This window comes from Hippoglossus hippoglossus, chromosome 22 (genome assembly GCF_009819705.1).
Source record: "Hippoglossus hippoglossus isolate fHipHip1 chromosome 22, fHipHip1.pri, whole genome shotgun sequence".
Classification (NCBI taxonomy): domain Eukaryota; kingdom Metazoa; phylum Chordata; class Actinopteri; order Pleuronectiformes; family Pleuronectidae; genus Hippoglossus; species Hippoglossus hippoglossus.
The window spans coordinates 9,400,040-9,413,717 of NC_047172.1; the positions used below are offsets into that span (position 1 = coordinate 9,400,040).

Below are 13,678 nucleotides of genomic sequence, written 5' to 3' on the forward strand. Positions count from 1 at the left end.
AAATAGATTATCTTTATAGTATAAAAAGCCACAAAAAATGTAAGTATGAATGTTTAAAGTAACACTTTAACACACACCATTGGAAACCCACAACAGAAAAATAAAATGTTCATACTTTCCTATGAATTCTCTCAATATGACTCTGTCCTCAGTCTAATTATATCTCCACAGCACTGAGCCGGAGTTGCAGACAAAACATGGCTGACAACAGTCAGGGTGTTCCAGGGCTTACAGGCTTGTTGCCATGACAACAGAGGAGCCCTTCGCTCCCCCACCCCTCTCCCTAATGCACACAGACACACACACTGTCACTCGCTCTCTGTCTGTCTCTGCTGTACACACACACACACACACACACACACACACACACACACACACACACACATATACACTGTATAACAGTGGAATCCGCCTTGCTTTGAGATCCAAGCTCTGCTATTGGGAGCAGGAAAAATATAGGAAATCCAGCACGGAGCAGAGGGATCCTCCACATCTCCACATCTGTTTTGGATGGTGAGTGCCTGGTGACTGGTTATTGTTTGTTTACATACTGGATCCTTTGCCAAATCTGCTTTAAGCAGGATCCTTTTTAAGTGGCATATAAATAAATTGCAGTTCCTTCCTTTTGGTTAGCTCTGCTGCTGCTGCTGCTGCTGCTGCTGCTGCTGCTGCATGAAAGATGTGCCACATGTTTCTCTTCTCGGAGCTGCTCCTTCTTATTTTTTAAAGATTAGGGTGGAAGCTGTCATCGTAATGGTAATTCATAGCTGGGTAGCCATGGTGAAGTCAATTTCCCCCTCCCTCTGCCACTGCTGAATGCATTAGTCTAATGAGATGTCTGCAGCCTGTGTGCCGAGCAGCAGCAGCAGCAGAGGCAGAGGAGGCAGCAGCCGTGTGTTAACCAAGAGGGGACGAGGAAAAAACCACATCCAGAAAGACAAAGATGGCTTTCACTGCATTGTGGGGGATTTAGGTTTATAGTCACCTTCTAGGCTCCTAGGATTTAAGACTAAAGGGCTTGGCTCTTGGACTTTCACAATAGAAGATAGCAGGTAATAGACACCCCCTCCCTCGCTCTCTCCCTCTCTCTCTCTCTCTCTCTCTCTCTCTCCCTCTCGCGCTCTCTCTCTCTCAGGGTTATTGGTGTGTTATCAGTTCATGATGGAGGTGCTGTTTCCTCCACAGCTCTTGCATGGCTGCCTTTTGTGTTGTTGGATTATTACCACAGTGCTCTGCTAAATTCTGCTCTCCTCGCTACATCAGTCCTCTGCAGTCTCTCAGTGTTGCTGTTGTGCACCTTTACACCAAAGCTACTTCCTCTGTGTCCGCTCTGAATTGATGCTGCTCTCTGATCTGCAGCCCCTGAGGAGGAGTATTGATGTTTAAGTAAAGTGCACGTTTCTGTGTGTTTTCTTTTGCCTGAGCTCATCGGTTCTTTCCTTTGTCTCCAGCTCCAAATGAGTGTACCTGCAGCAACGGCACAGAAATCAGACGGCAACAACAGTGAAATGCAATCAGCTGCAGTGGCTCCCTCCTTCCTCCCCAGCCAGTCGGGGAAGATACCGGGCAGGAAGAGAGGGAGACCCCCACTCCGCAATGTCGCTAAGATGGATTTTCCCAACCGCTACCCAGAATCGCTGCCACCGCTCAAAGTGCCAAAGAAGAGGGGGAGAAAGCCGGGCTTCAAGGTCAGCCAGATTAGGGGGAAACAGGGGGGTGATATCTGATGTTGTGGATGCAGCATGTTAAAAAATGCATGTGTACGCATACACACAGGCTCCATGCCCTTCAGATTTTGTGGGACCCCGGTGTAACAGAAAGACATTAAAACATCTATGAGGCTTTGTTCTGCTGCAGGCAAATATTTTTACATTTTGGGTCTAAAAGGAGCTGGTCATTAATACAATAACAAATTCATTGACTGCAGAATATAAACTACAACTTCACACAGATTTCGTATCCAAATTATTTAACCATCCCCCCCCTCCTTACATCATTTAGTGTGTGTAAATAAATGATATGCCCGAAATAAACATAGGAATCCAAAAACATGTACTCTTCTGCAGCTCAAACCCAGGATGGTGATGACGCCATTGGCTATTTCTCCACCCAGCAGCACCCCAGAGCCAGATATGAGCTCCATCCCTCAAGATGCCGCCACCATCCCTCACTCTGCCACGCCCCAGGTGCTCACAGGTAGGACACGAAACACTCTAATGGCCTTTTAGTGTCCAGTCTGGGGTTGTTTAAGGACAAACTGTGGTGAGACACCAAAGATAGTTTCTCCTTTTTTCCTTATCTCCACCTGTGTTTTTTCCCGTACTAGTGTGTATCTACATCAACAAGCAGGCCAACACGGGCCCCAACCTGGACAGGAAGAAGATCCAGCAGCTCCCCGATCACTTTGGACCCGACAGGCCCTCGGTGGTGCTGCAGCAGGCCGTCCAGGGCTGCATCGACAGCGCCTTCCAGCAGAAAACAGTGTTCACTCTCCTCACACAAGGCTACGGGGGAGAAAAAATATCAGGTGTTGTACAAAGACCCCCCTCAGGTGTTGTTTTCTGTTTGTTCAATACCCTTCAATACATTTCTTACCATTTTACCTGAGGTGGAAGTGAGAAATAACTATCTTTAGACCATATTGACCTAATTTGTGGGAAATTGTGTCCGGCCTGTGCTGTTGTTTCAAGTGCTCTCCCTGTTTTGCTCTTGCAGCCACGTTTGACGGGAAGCAGCACCTTCTGAGCCTCCCTGTGGTGAACAGTATTGACTATGTGCTTCGTTTTCTGAAGAAACTCTGTCGCAGCTTGCACTGTGAGAACCTCTTCAGTGATCAGCCCATCACCCAGCACAGCGGCCGCTCCTACCAGTCAGATGGTACTTGTACATTTTGACCTCAGCAGAAGCAACTGTGCCAATATAAACAAATGCTTTCAGCTAATTTCGACTCTAACCTTGTCTTTAGCTGAGACATCCATGGCCGACGACTACCACTTAGACCAGTCAGACGGCAAACGCTACTCCATGGAACCTGGCGATTCTGCTTTCAGCTCCATAAGCTCGTCCTACTCGCCAAAGTCCTCCTACGGGTTCCGTTCATCACAGCAGTTCTCCAACGGCTCAGCCTCCATGAGCATGTGCAGGCAGTCATCAACAAGCCCAAGCACGTTCCCAGAGAGCAACAGGACAGGTGAGGAGTCGTGGGAGATAAAACAAACCAAGATTGTGTCCAAGTTTATTTCCCAGACGTATGAAAAGTAAAGCGGCTTTCTCTGCTTTGTTATTCCAGGAGGATATAATGCATCTCCAGAGTCCCAGGAGTCCAAAGCTCCACCCAATAAGGACCCAACCACCTGGTCTGTGGAAGATGTCGTCTGGTTCATCAGGGACGCAGACCCACAGGCTCTTGGGCCTCATGCGGACGTCTTTAGAAAACATGTAAGTCCACTGTGTTCTCAACAAGCTGACGTGTCAGACTGCTGCTTCAAAGCCAGACTGAACATCCAGCAGAAATCACCTTGGCTGATCAACTATTTCTCACTTATTTGACACCATCTTCTTTTTCTCTCAGGAGATTGATGGAAACGCTTTGCTACTCCTGAAGAGTGACATGATCATGAAGTACCTCGGACTGAAGCTGGGGCCGGCCTTGAAGCTTTGCTACCACATCGACAAACTAAAGCAGACAAAGTTCTGAAATCCTTCCACAATATATCTCCTTCCCTCTTGAATCCAAGTTGTTTGAGTTTGAGCATAGGGTCACGTCTGGGGTCTCATGTCCCCAGGCGGAAGGTACGTCACTTTCTTCCGGGTCCCCAGAAGTAGGTGTCACTTCCTTTTCTACCAAAAACAAAAAAAATAAATTGGCTTCTACTTTTTATTTATCTCCTTTTTCGTAAGGAAGAAACAGTACTGTCATTTTTGAATTGATAATGTGATAGTGAAGAAAGCCACTCAAAGAATGAAATGTCCAAAGGAAAAGATAGACTCCAACTTAATGCTGATATTAATGGTGATATTATAGGGCTAATGTAAATCTTCTCCAACATCACCTGCAGTTTATGCGATGTCAACAATGCTGTATTTTTTAATATTCTCATTTTTCACAGCTAACACACTATACGCACTTTAACTTTAACACTACTTAAAGCTGCAATTACAGATTTTTTGGCCACTTGGGGGCAGTGGTAACATGGAGGACTCGTTATCAAACAGTTAACAGCAGTTATGGAATTACATTATTTGGTCTGATTTGGTGCTTCTGATCACCTGAAGAATGTATTTTAGTTTTTTTTTTTTTAAACAAACAGAAAAAGCTACGCTAAGACGAGCTGCAGATTCAGGTGACAATTCTGTGTAGTTTCCTCAATTTGAGCATCGTACTGTCACATTTTTACATGACCTTTTTATACTTTGTTATGATAAAAAAAATATTATCCATTCTTAACCATTTAAGAATGTTGAGCAAACTCGTTGAATGTTTTAAATCTGGTTAAATAAAGGGAAATGAAAAGGAGAAAGTGACGTCCTTTAGTTCTAGGGACCCTAAAGGAAGTGGGGACCCTACTCTGAGCTGAGGGCGGCAGTGAGACCCTTTTAGTACAGATTTTGTTTTTAAGATTCCCATTTAAAATTACTTACAATACTTTTGTCACGGATTTTGAATTAAAAACCTTCAGATTATGGAAAACATCCACCATAAACATGTTATGTATATTCCTTATCTGACTAGAAATGTATAAGAGAAAACATTTTTTACCTTAAGACGACTTTCCATTGTCAGATCTCACCACAGGATCTTGTTTACTCGTGTTTATCAAGATGAAAACATATCTATGACTATACTGAAAATGGTGCATTACATACTATGTTGCTTTTTGATTGAGAGATTTAGAAAATCATTTTGATACTATTTTTTCACATTTCTGTGTCACAAACAAATACTTTCCCTGTGGATGGGTCCTTCTTTTAATTATGATTTCAACATGTGAAAGACTGTATAACCTAAGCAAAGTATAGAAAGACAGTAGCTCTCTTGTTCGTATACACAAAGTAAAATGAGAGCATGTGAACGTGATATATTTATGTTTCAATATGCAAGATTGTTACATGCCAATTATCTCTCCTCATGTATACTCATTAGAACATTTTTTTTAATTTCATATGTTTATAAGTTTTTATCAAGCATCAGTGTTGATACCGAGGTCGTCAAAACACGTCAATGTGACACTAAGAAAACCTAAATGGCGATGTAAATGGGTATATAATATAGTATTGCTTTTGTATACCACTTTTGGTGTACAGTATGCATCCTTTTTAATCAATTAACCTTTGTAAGTGAATGCTGCTGTAAAGAAATTACATGTAAGCCATGCCTAGTGAGAACATGCTGAGGTGTTTTATTTTGAAAATCACTACGAGTCAGAGTTTTAAAGAATGCTGAGTGGATCAGAACTCTACGCTGGTGCTAAAAGTTATCTACGTATTTAAGTGTTTGCTTTTGTGTCTGTGAGATGTAAAGGATATCCTATGTGTATAATGTTACTGTATGTGAGTATTAAATTAAGAAATCAAGTAATCAGAGATTATGAGTGAGTCAGGCTTTTTATTTCTGTGGTTCTGGCTTTCAAAACTAAACCTGAATTGATCCAGATTTGAGTTTGGGTCGTCACAACTGAGAATTACTTTGTCTGGGATCCTTAACTGTGCTTCAAAATGTGATTTAGCAAAGGTGACCTATATCTGTTGCTCCCCAGATGGTGTCCAGGGACCTCCAGGGGTCCTAAATAGGAAACTGCAGACAGACTAGAAACAGCCAGTCTGGCTCCATGAAGGGTAACACAATCAATTTACCTGACCTCTAAAGTTCACTGATACAATATATCTTACATACTTATATTTACAAACACTTAAATCTCTATCGATCTTCTCATCTAACTCAACAAGAAAACAACCAAGGATGTTCCCAAAAGGACACATGCATTTAAAACTACATTTTGGCAGAGTTTTGCACGATCATAGAACCAACGTTAAGGAAATTATCATGTCTGTTCAGTTTTGTGCTTCAGAAGTGCATATTCACACATTTATGTCTTTATATGTTTTTAGTCCCTTCAAACTATTTGGCACACAATCCAGGCTGTAGTTAACGCTGAAGACCGAAAGTCACACTCGGCATCGGCAGATTACAGACACGTGTTGTCCCAGGGAGAACAACGAACTGAGGATACTCACGACAGAATGGTCATTGCATCTTACACACAGATCAAGTGCCCCTGTGCTGGAATACTGGGATTGAGGTTTTCTTTACATCGGTGAGATTGTGGTAACTTGATGAAATACAACAAATGTATTAATGCAACATGTGAGGGAAATTAAAAGCACAAGAACAGCCTTGGAACCATTTGGTTTTCTAAACAAACTATCAAAAAAAACTATAAATATTATATATTTATGTTATAAAACCCTATTGTCCTATTATCCATGAACACTTGGTGTATATTTATGGCCTGATTCCACTATTGCTTAGACACAGTATCTTTAAATCTGACATCTTAGGCCAAAGGTTAACAAACAAATAAACGATTCAGCGTCACAGCATCACCGCCTGACCTTTCCCATTCCCTGGTGGTGTGGATAGGGTTTTGACACTACACTAAAAGAGCATGAAAGTCATTCATGAACTTTGGGGACACAGGAAGATGAAGGTGGACTGGTTGTAAGCTCCAGGAATAGCCAAATTCGTATAAACCTTTATGTAAATGGTCTGAATGTCCTCTGATATCCTCCATGGAGCCACGTTCGTGTGTGGATCACAGAGGACATTTAGGCTAAAAACATGGTGTAAATGAGGCTGTTTCCAGTCGAATTTGAATGTCTGGGCTTACGGACCCTTGGGTGACACCACAAGAGCAGTATAGAGGCTTGTTATGGGTTTTTTCAGGTTTTTTTTTTTTTACGTCTGAAGAATCGGTCACCATTTACTTCAATTGCATTGGATTTGGCTGCAACGCTGTTTACCCCTGAAACTTCAAAAGTGTTTTTTGGACTCAAACCATTCACCCAACCCTCCATCGGCATATAGATAATGAGTGAATTTTAAATTTTTGGTTAACTATCCCTTTAACGCTGTAGATGTTCTAGCTGGGGGAAATAAAACCAACATATAATTGTACATTAAACTGGATAAAATGAAATATTTGGTGTAAGAGGGTGTGGCTGAGGTGTTCTGGCTTCATGGCTCCTGGCTCCTGCAGAGAGTGAACCCCGAGGCTTTCAGGGACCCTGATTGGTTTTCCACCCCCGAAAATCCCATTATGCTTTTTAAAGCCACGTTTAATGGGAATGCAATAATCTACCCCTCAAGTGCATGGATTATAAATTCATGATTCGTCAGTGTCGTAAAAATTGGAACGCATCGCTCCATCTTGCGCATTGTTTGGTTTCTAAAAAAAATCCACAACAATCCCCCCACCCCAACCCCTCTAAAAAAAAAAAAAGTATCTCCTGATGATGAAATGTGGGGGCTGCCCGTCCTCATCACCATGAAGGATCCGGTCATAAAGTGACAGGATCCAGCTCCATCGAGCCCGAACGGAGCAGCAGAGCATCAGTGAACTTATGATCAGGCTGTGATGCGCACGGGTGACGCCGCGCTCCTGCAGTCGCGTAACCAAAAGACTGGCGTGGGATCGGTCCCTGCTGCGCCTCATCTGGAATAACGTCGGGAAAATCCAGAAAAAAAAATTCAATAGCGGGTTGCGCGTGTTTTTTTTTTTTAAAGGAGGCGAGCAGTGTTGAGAATAATCCCCCTTTTGGGCGAACGTCTCCATCGGAAGGGGGGTTTTCTGTACTTTGCAGAAGCCAGAGCAGATTTATCCCGATAGAGAAGCACCAGATATAGGCTGTGGAAAAAAAAAAACAGGTAAGAAGTGACTGTGCGTGCAGATGTGTTGAATCTTCAGATTACAGATGCGGCAGTCGGTGGATTGTTTTTATTAATATTGATCATTGGTTATATGTCATGTTTTCCTTTGCGTTTTTGGATGAATGCGATGGAGCGGACGAGGGCTGGCACACTGGCACCTGCGCATCCCTTAAAATAAAGCCTCTGCCTGGAAACAGCCTGAAAAACAAAAAAAATGAAAACGGCGGTGGATGATTTGACGGAGGAACAAAATGTCGTGAGGGGTTTGCGTAATAATTGGCTTTTATGGAGACGTAATGTGTCCGCAGATGGAGCTGCTTTGCGCATTTTGTTGTTTTTTTAATTCTGGCTTTGTGCGGTGGATGAGATTTGGGCAGGTTTCTCTCTGCGCACGGAGAGGTGCCATTAGGAGCAGGATGGAGGGATGTGATGTGAAAACACTCTCACTGCGTCGTTTCCATCGGAATGCAGCAGCAGCAGCAGCAGCAGCAGCGTCTCTCTCTCTCTCTCTCTCTCTCTCTCTCTCTCTCTCTCTCTCTCTCACATTTAGCTTCAGTAGCATTAACTCAGATGTCATTGCCCACAGTGTAGGAATAAAAACAGCAATCTGCCGAACCCCACGTCCGGGCACGACGAGTCCTCCGTGCCCGTGGCCTGTGCGAGATGTGGCGAATGTCTCCCACCGCATTCGAGCCGTTTTCTGAAGCGCAGCGCTCCGTGAAACTATCCCCCCCCCCCCTTTTTTTCCTGCTAAATAATGCTCATCCTCAAGGTCATTCACCGGAGCCTTTGTGTCATTGATCAAACCCCTACGATCTGTGGCTGTAATTCACCACACACGCACGTCAGGGTTGTGTGCGTGTGACACGTTGAAAGGCTGCAGTGATTGTGGCTGCAGCTCATTTCTGCTGTTTGTTGTGGAAGGCCTGAGCCAATGCAGTCCAGTCTGCTGCTGCTGCTGCTGCAGAGATCTGGACCATATGCTGGTCTCCAGAACATTTTCACACTGTGTTCCAATATGCAAATCATATGCTGCTGTCTCATTTGGTAAAATATGTATGAGCATTGACGCATACTTGGCCATTTTATGTCATTTTTGCCACATCACTAGTCAATAATTCATGACTCCGTGGCTCCTGACAGGCTGCTCTGGTGTGGTTGTTCCAAGTTGTCATGATTGCTACTGAGGGCCTTCGTTATAAGAAACTAATCCAGACAGATTGTTCTACGGATTCCCTACACCTGGCTTAAACACTATATTACATACTCATTTATAAGCTGTATTCCCCTTTGATCCAGATTACGGAAGGGCCTTTGCATTCTCCTGCATGATGCCCATATACTGAGGTCTGTGGATTTACTGCAGCGCTGCCGCTGACACAACCAGGCAGAGGCTTTGTTGTCGCTGTCAGGTTGTAGGACAGTGTTTTCAATGGAAACTTGATAGTGCCGATCGAACATTTGATGAACTGGTTCTGCTCTGACAGTGGTGATCCAGGTCAGTGCTACGCGAGCCACAGACTGGCACAAACAGGCTGAGGGGACAGAAATAGAACAGGAGCACCAGGGAGAGAACCCCCCTCAACAACTCCTAAAAAAACTAAACACATTTACTCGCTCTCCACTAACTCATGTGGATGTCAAAAGGGGGAGTTTTTTATCTGTGCAGTGCAAGAGATTTTCATACTGCCGTTGCTCGAGCAGAGATAAATGCATTATTCACGTGTTCTTGCACCACAGGAACCATGGGAAAGCAGAACAGCAAGCTGACTCCAGAGGTGATGGAGGATCTGGTGAAGAACACAGAGTTTAATGAACATGAGCTGAAGCAGTGGTACAAAGGGTTCCTGAAAGACTGCCCCACTGGCAGGCTGAATCTGGAGGAGTTCCAGCAGCTTTATGTCAAGGTCTGCACGAACCACGTCCTTTCTTTATTTAATGATCTGCTTCTTTTACATCTGTCAGAGTTATATTTTAGAACATTTATTCTTGCCACAGCCTCGTTCCAATATATAACCGAGGCTGTTACCGCTGCGGCTGCAGCCTTTTTAAAACCTTGGGTGAATAATTGAATGCTTCTCTCCCACATTTGCAGTTCTTCCCTTATGGCGATGCATCAAAATTTGCAGAACACGCCTTCAGAACCTTTGACAAAAACGGAGACGGGACCATTGATTTCCGAGAGTTCATCTGCGCCCTGTCCATCACATCCCGTGGCAGCTTTGAGCAGAAACTCAACTGGGCCTTCAACATGTACGACCTGGACGGCGACGGAAAAATCACCAGAGTGGAGATGCTGGAGATAATCGAGGTAAGGGATTATGGAGTCATTAAGCCCTCGTTCATTAGGGGACTGGCTCTGGCTCTGGCTCTGGCTCTTTTTTTTTCAGCACACCTGTCATGCCTTGAGCTCAGACGCGGTTTCATAACTACAGAACTGCAGTTGTATTGAATTACATCCATTTCTGGAAATACACCAGTATAGTAAATCTGATCTGTCTCAGCGATAGTGGAGAATATTGACAGTTCCTGTTGTGATAAAGATGGTACAGGCTTTATTCTCAAGCATCTATATCATGACAATCTGTTTTTTGTTTTTTCAACTCAAGTACACAATCTGTCATATTGCAGACTGCTCTGATGAATGGACTATAAACTGGATGCTGTTGAACACGTTGATATAAAGGAGGTTATCATACAATTTAAGTGTTGAGGTTGCTTTGGTCACGTTTACATCCACATTACTAACACTTTGGCAAAAGCTGGAAAGTTGAAGCATTCTTGCTTCTGTAAATTTTACTTGTAGCAAACAGTTAAAACAATGTATATGTTGTTGTAACTTGCAGTGCGAACAGTTTTAGTTTTAGCAAATTTTGCCGTTATGTGGCTAATAAAGGATTTTATTAACTGTTTATTTGTTGCTTTCAAGCTAACAGTTCACATTTTTATTGATTTTTCCGGTTCGGCAAGTTTATTTGATACTGTTAGCAGTGAAGCCAAATCATCTTGATCGCCGCCTGGTTGCTGGCTGCAGTATATGTCTTATACCATGCATCCTCCAAAAGAACTCGATATAACGGCTCCTTATCACTGCTCCGCAGACTCTGGCTTCTGTAAAAGTCCAAGATGGCAGCACACATATCCAGGATGCTTTAGCTAAATTTGTCTCTTTATTACGGAGTTCTATTTTTTAGTTTAGCTTATTTAGTCAAGTGTAGTTGAACTGATCAGTTTACTCTTCCACACAACCCTCAGCAACTCGGCATGCTGACCCCCTGGAGTACAAACACCCCTGGTCGTGAATCACTGATCCATGTTCTCATGAACAAATGACTACATGTAGGCTTCACTGGATTACGTAACAAACCATTAGCTAATTTCTCACTGCATCTCACCCACAGGCCATCTACAAAATGGTGGGCACTGTGATCATGATGAAGATGAACGAGGACGGTTTGACACCACAGCAGAGGGTGGACAAGATCTTCAGCAAAATGGATAAGAACAACGACGACCAGATCTCGTTGGAGGAGTTCAAAGAGGCGGCGAAGAGCGACCCGTCCATTGTGCTCCTGTTGCAGTGTGACATGCAGAAGTGAGCCCCCCCCACCCCCCTGCTCGCTCCTCTCCCTGTCTGTAATCCACACACTCTGGACAGCAGCACATGTTTTAATGTCTCATTAGGTTCTCTGCCATTTCCACAGGAAAAAAACAAAACAATGCTTGGACTATTTTTCAATGGACTCGCTTCTTGTGGTTGTATGCATGAGAATGTTAAATGCTGAATAATTTTGAATATAGCTATAAGATATCATACATTTCTATTTCAAAACATGCCAATGTGATTTGTGCACAGTAACCCCACACATCCTCATCCATCCCTAGCTTGTATATCAGTGGAGCACTGCATTAAATTATGTTCCTACAGTATTTAGGATCCCCAGTGTTCACTGCTGCGACTACTGTACGCTTTACATAATAGTATCAAAACAATAATTCCTATGATAATTGTAACTGTCTCTGCTATCCAGACTTGTTGAGCTCGTGGAGAATAGAAAGGCTCCCGTCTGTTCCAGATGTTTTCACGCGACGGAACCGAGAAGTATAGGTTCTTTGCATGCCTATATTATGTGTCAAAAAAATATAATCTCTTACCTTTTGCATCTTTAGGTGGCTATAAAAGAGAAACCCTCCGAAATTCATTTAGTATTGTTGCATGGGATGTACAGTATGTGACTCACCAGACCATTAGTTCACCTCCAGCTGTGTGGGAGCATGCTTCCCTTTTAAAACACGTGAATGTGTGACACGATATTTAGGTTGCAGTTGTTGGCTAATTTTGCAGAGGAAGAGCATTCACATCACCATTCTATTATATGTTTTGCTTCAGTGATTTGTGGGATGAGCAGAAATCTATTCATGGAGCAGCACTCCCTTTTGATTTTATTGTACTGCTGCCACTTAATCTGGAGTAGGGGCCAAAATGATTGCTGTCATTGGGCACAGTACTCATGCATTATTCATAATGATCTAAAATTGGCTTCTTTTTCAGGCTGCTTATTGGAATTTAGGCTTAAATGAAATTTAGTCAGTACATATCAACATGTTTACAGAAATGATGAGCACTGCAAAATGAGAACAGCCTCGGCTTTTGACCCTGACGCTGGGAGCTCGCTCTCTGGGCCGGGGACCTTGTGAGAGGGGCTCCACTTCCAATGCAGCAAAAGGGGAGGACAAAAAAAGCCTTGTATATGTTTACTGAACATACTGCATTCCTAAAACCTTTTTGTAAGGAGAAACTTTTTATTGAAAAGTCTCATCTTCTAATCTATTCCATTCGCAGCAATCATTCAAGATGCGAGACCCTCAAAGGGAGGTGATTCATAAAGCTTTTGATGGAGCGTTTCAGAGAGTGACAGCAACTGGTTGGAGACGTAGGCGAAAGTTATTGACGAAATTCTCTTTCAGGAGTTTTGCTTCCCAATTTCTAGGCTATGCAAGCACGGACTGAGTGTCTGCTTGTAGTCCACTTACAGCAGTGGAGGCTGCAGAAGCTTTTCACCGTTCTGTCTGTAACACAAGAGAAACCGACCATCACATTATTGATGTCTATTTGATTTACACATTTCAGTCCAGTCACCACGGCAGATTCTTTGTTGGAGTAAATATTTATATCAAATATGAAAAATCATCATACAAGTGACTGTATTCTTTTTTACATGTGGCATGTGTTGCACCCAAACCCAATTCTGTAGTGATTAAAATAAATAAACCATCAACAGGCTTTTTCAAAGGACACGGTCTGACAGGTGCAGTTACTGAAGACCAGACTTTGGGCTTTGACACTGTATTGAAGATATGATGCTGTTGATGGATGAATGAATGAATGAATGAATGATGCTTATGATGCACAAGTATCCTGTTTTACATTTATTGTAACATTGGTTAAAGTTTTTCACAGAAATGACACCTAACAACTGCCGGATTAGAAACAATGGCTGTTTTCAATCATCCCATGATTTGAGGTGTTAGTGTAAAAATAACTCCAGTTATTGAACCACAATAAAATAATAATATATATTTTTTCAAGTTATACATTTAACGGCTGGGCACAAGAGCCTCTCTGCTCTTTACTAAAAAATGAAAATGCAGGTTTAAAGTTTATGCATCACATTTGTTAGACTTGTACATTCGACAACAAAAAAAAATCTTGCTCCTACTTAAAACTGAAATCAATAGTAGGCACTAAGA

General features: G+C 42.8%; 2 protein-coding genes across 4 annotated transcripts; both read left to right on the forward strand.

Annotated features, from left to right (window-relative positions):
- The first annotated feature begins 308 nt into the window (after positions 1-308).
- On the forward strand, positions 309-4,409 carry LOC117755919 (sex comb on midleg-like protein 4). Of its 2 annotated transcripts, none has more exons than XM_034576093.1 (9): positions 309-513; positions 1,452-1,688; positions 2,067-2,196; positions 2,327-2,527; positions 2,716-2,877; positions 2,966-3,190; positions 3,290-3,438; positions 3,572-4,286; positions 4,361-4,409. In XM_034576093.1, exons 1-8 carry the CDS (start codon positions 511-513, stop codon positions 3,695-3,697), a joined length of 1,233 nt encoding a protein of 410 aa, XP_034431984.1. In that variant the 5' UTR covers positions 309-510; the 3' UTR covers positions 3,698-4,286; positions 4,361-4,409. The 2 variants fall into 2 exon arrangements, with proteins under 2 accessions (XP_034431984.1, XP_034431985.1); XM_034576094.1 differs by lacking the exon at positions 309-513 and adding an exon at positions 746-1,052.
- Positions 4,410-7,513: 3,104 nt separating this feature from the next.
- On the forward strand, positions 7,514-13,223 carry vsnl1b (visinin-like 1b). 2 transcript variants are annotated; one of them, XM_034576095.1, is made up of 4 exons: positions 7,514-7,924; positions 9,668-9,834; positions 10,023-10,238; positions 11,329-13,223. In XM_034576095.1, exons 2-4 carry the CDS (start codon positions 9,673-9,675, stop codon positions 11,524-11,526), a joined length of 576 nt encoding a protein of 191 aa, XP_034431986.1. In that variant the 5' UTR covers positions 7,514-7,924; positions 9,668-9,672; the 3' UTR covers positions 11,527-13,223. The 2 variants fall into 2 exon arrangements, with proteins under 2 accessions (XP_034431986.1, XP_034431989.1); XM_034576098.1 differs by having other exon boundaries at positions 7,790-7,921; positions 9,663-9,834.
- Positions 13,224-13,678: the final 455 nt, after the last annotated feature.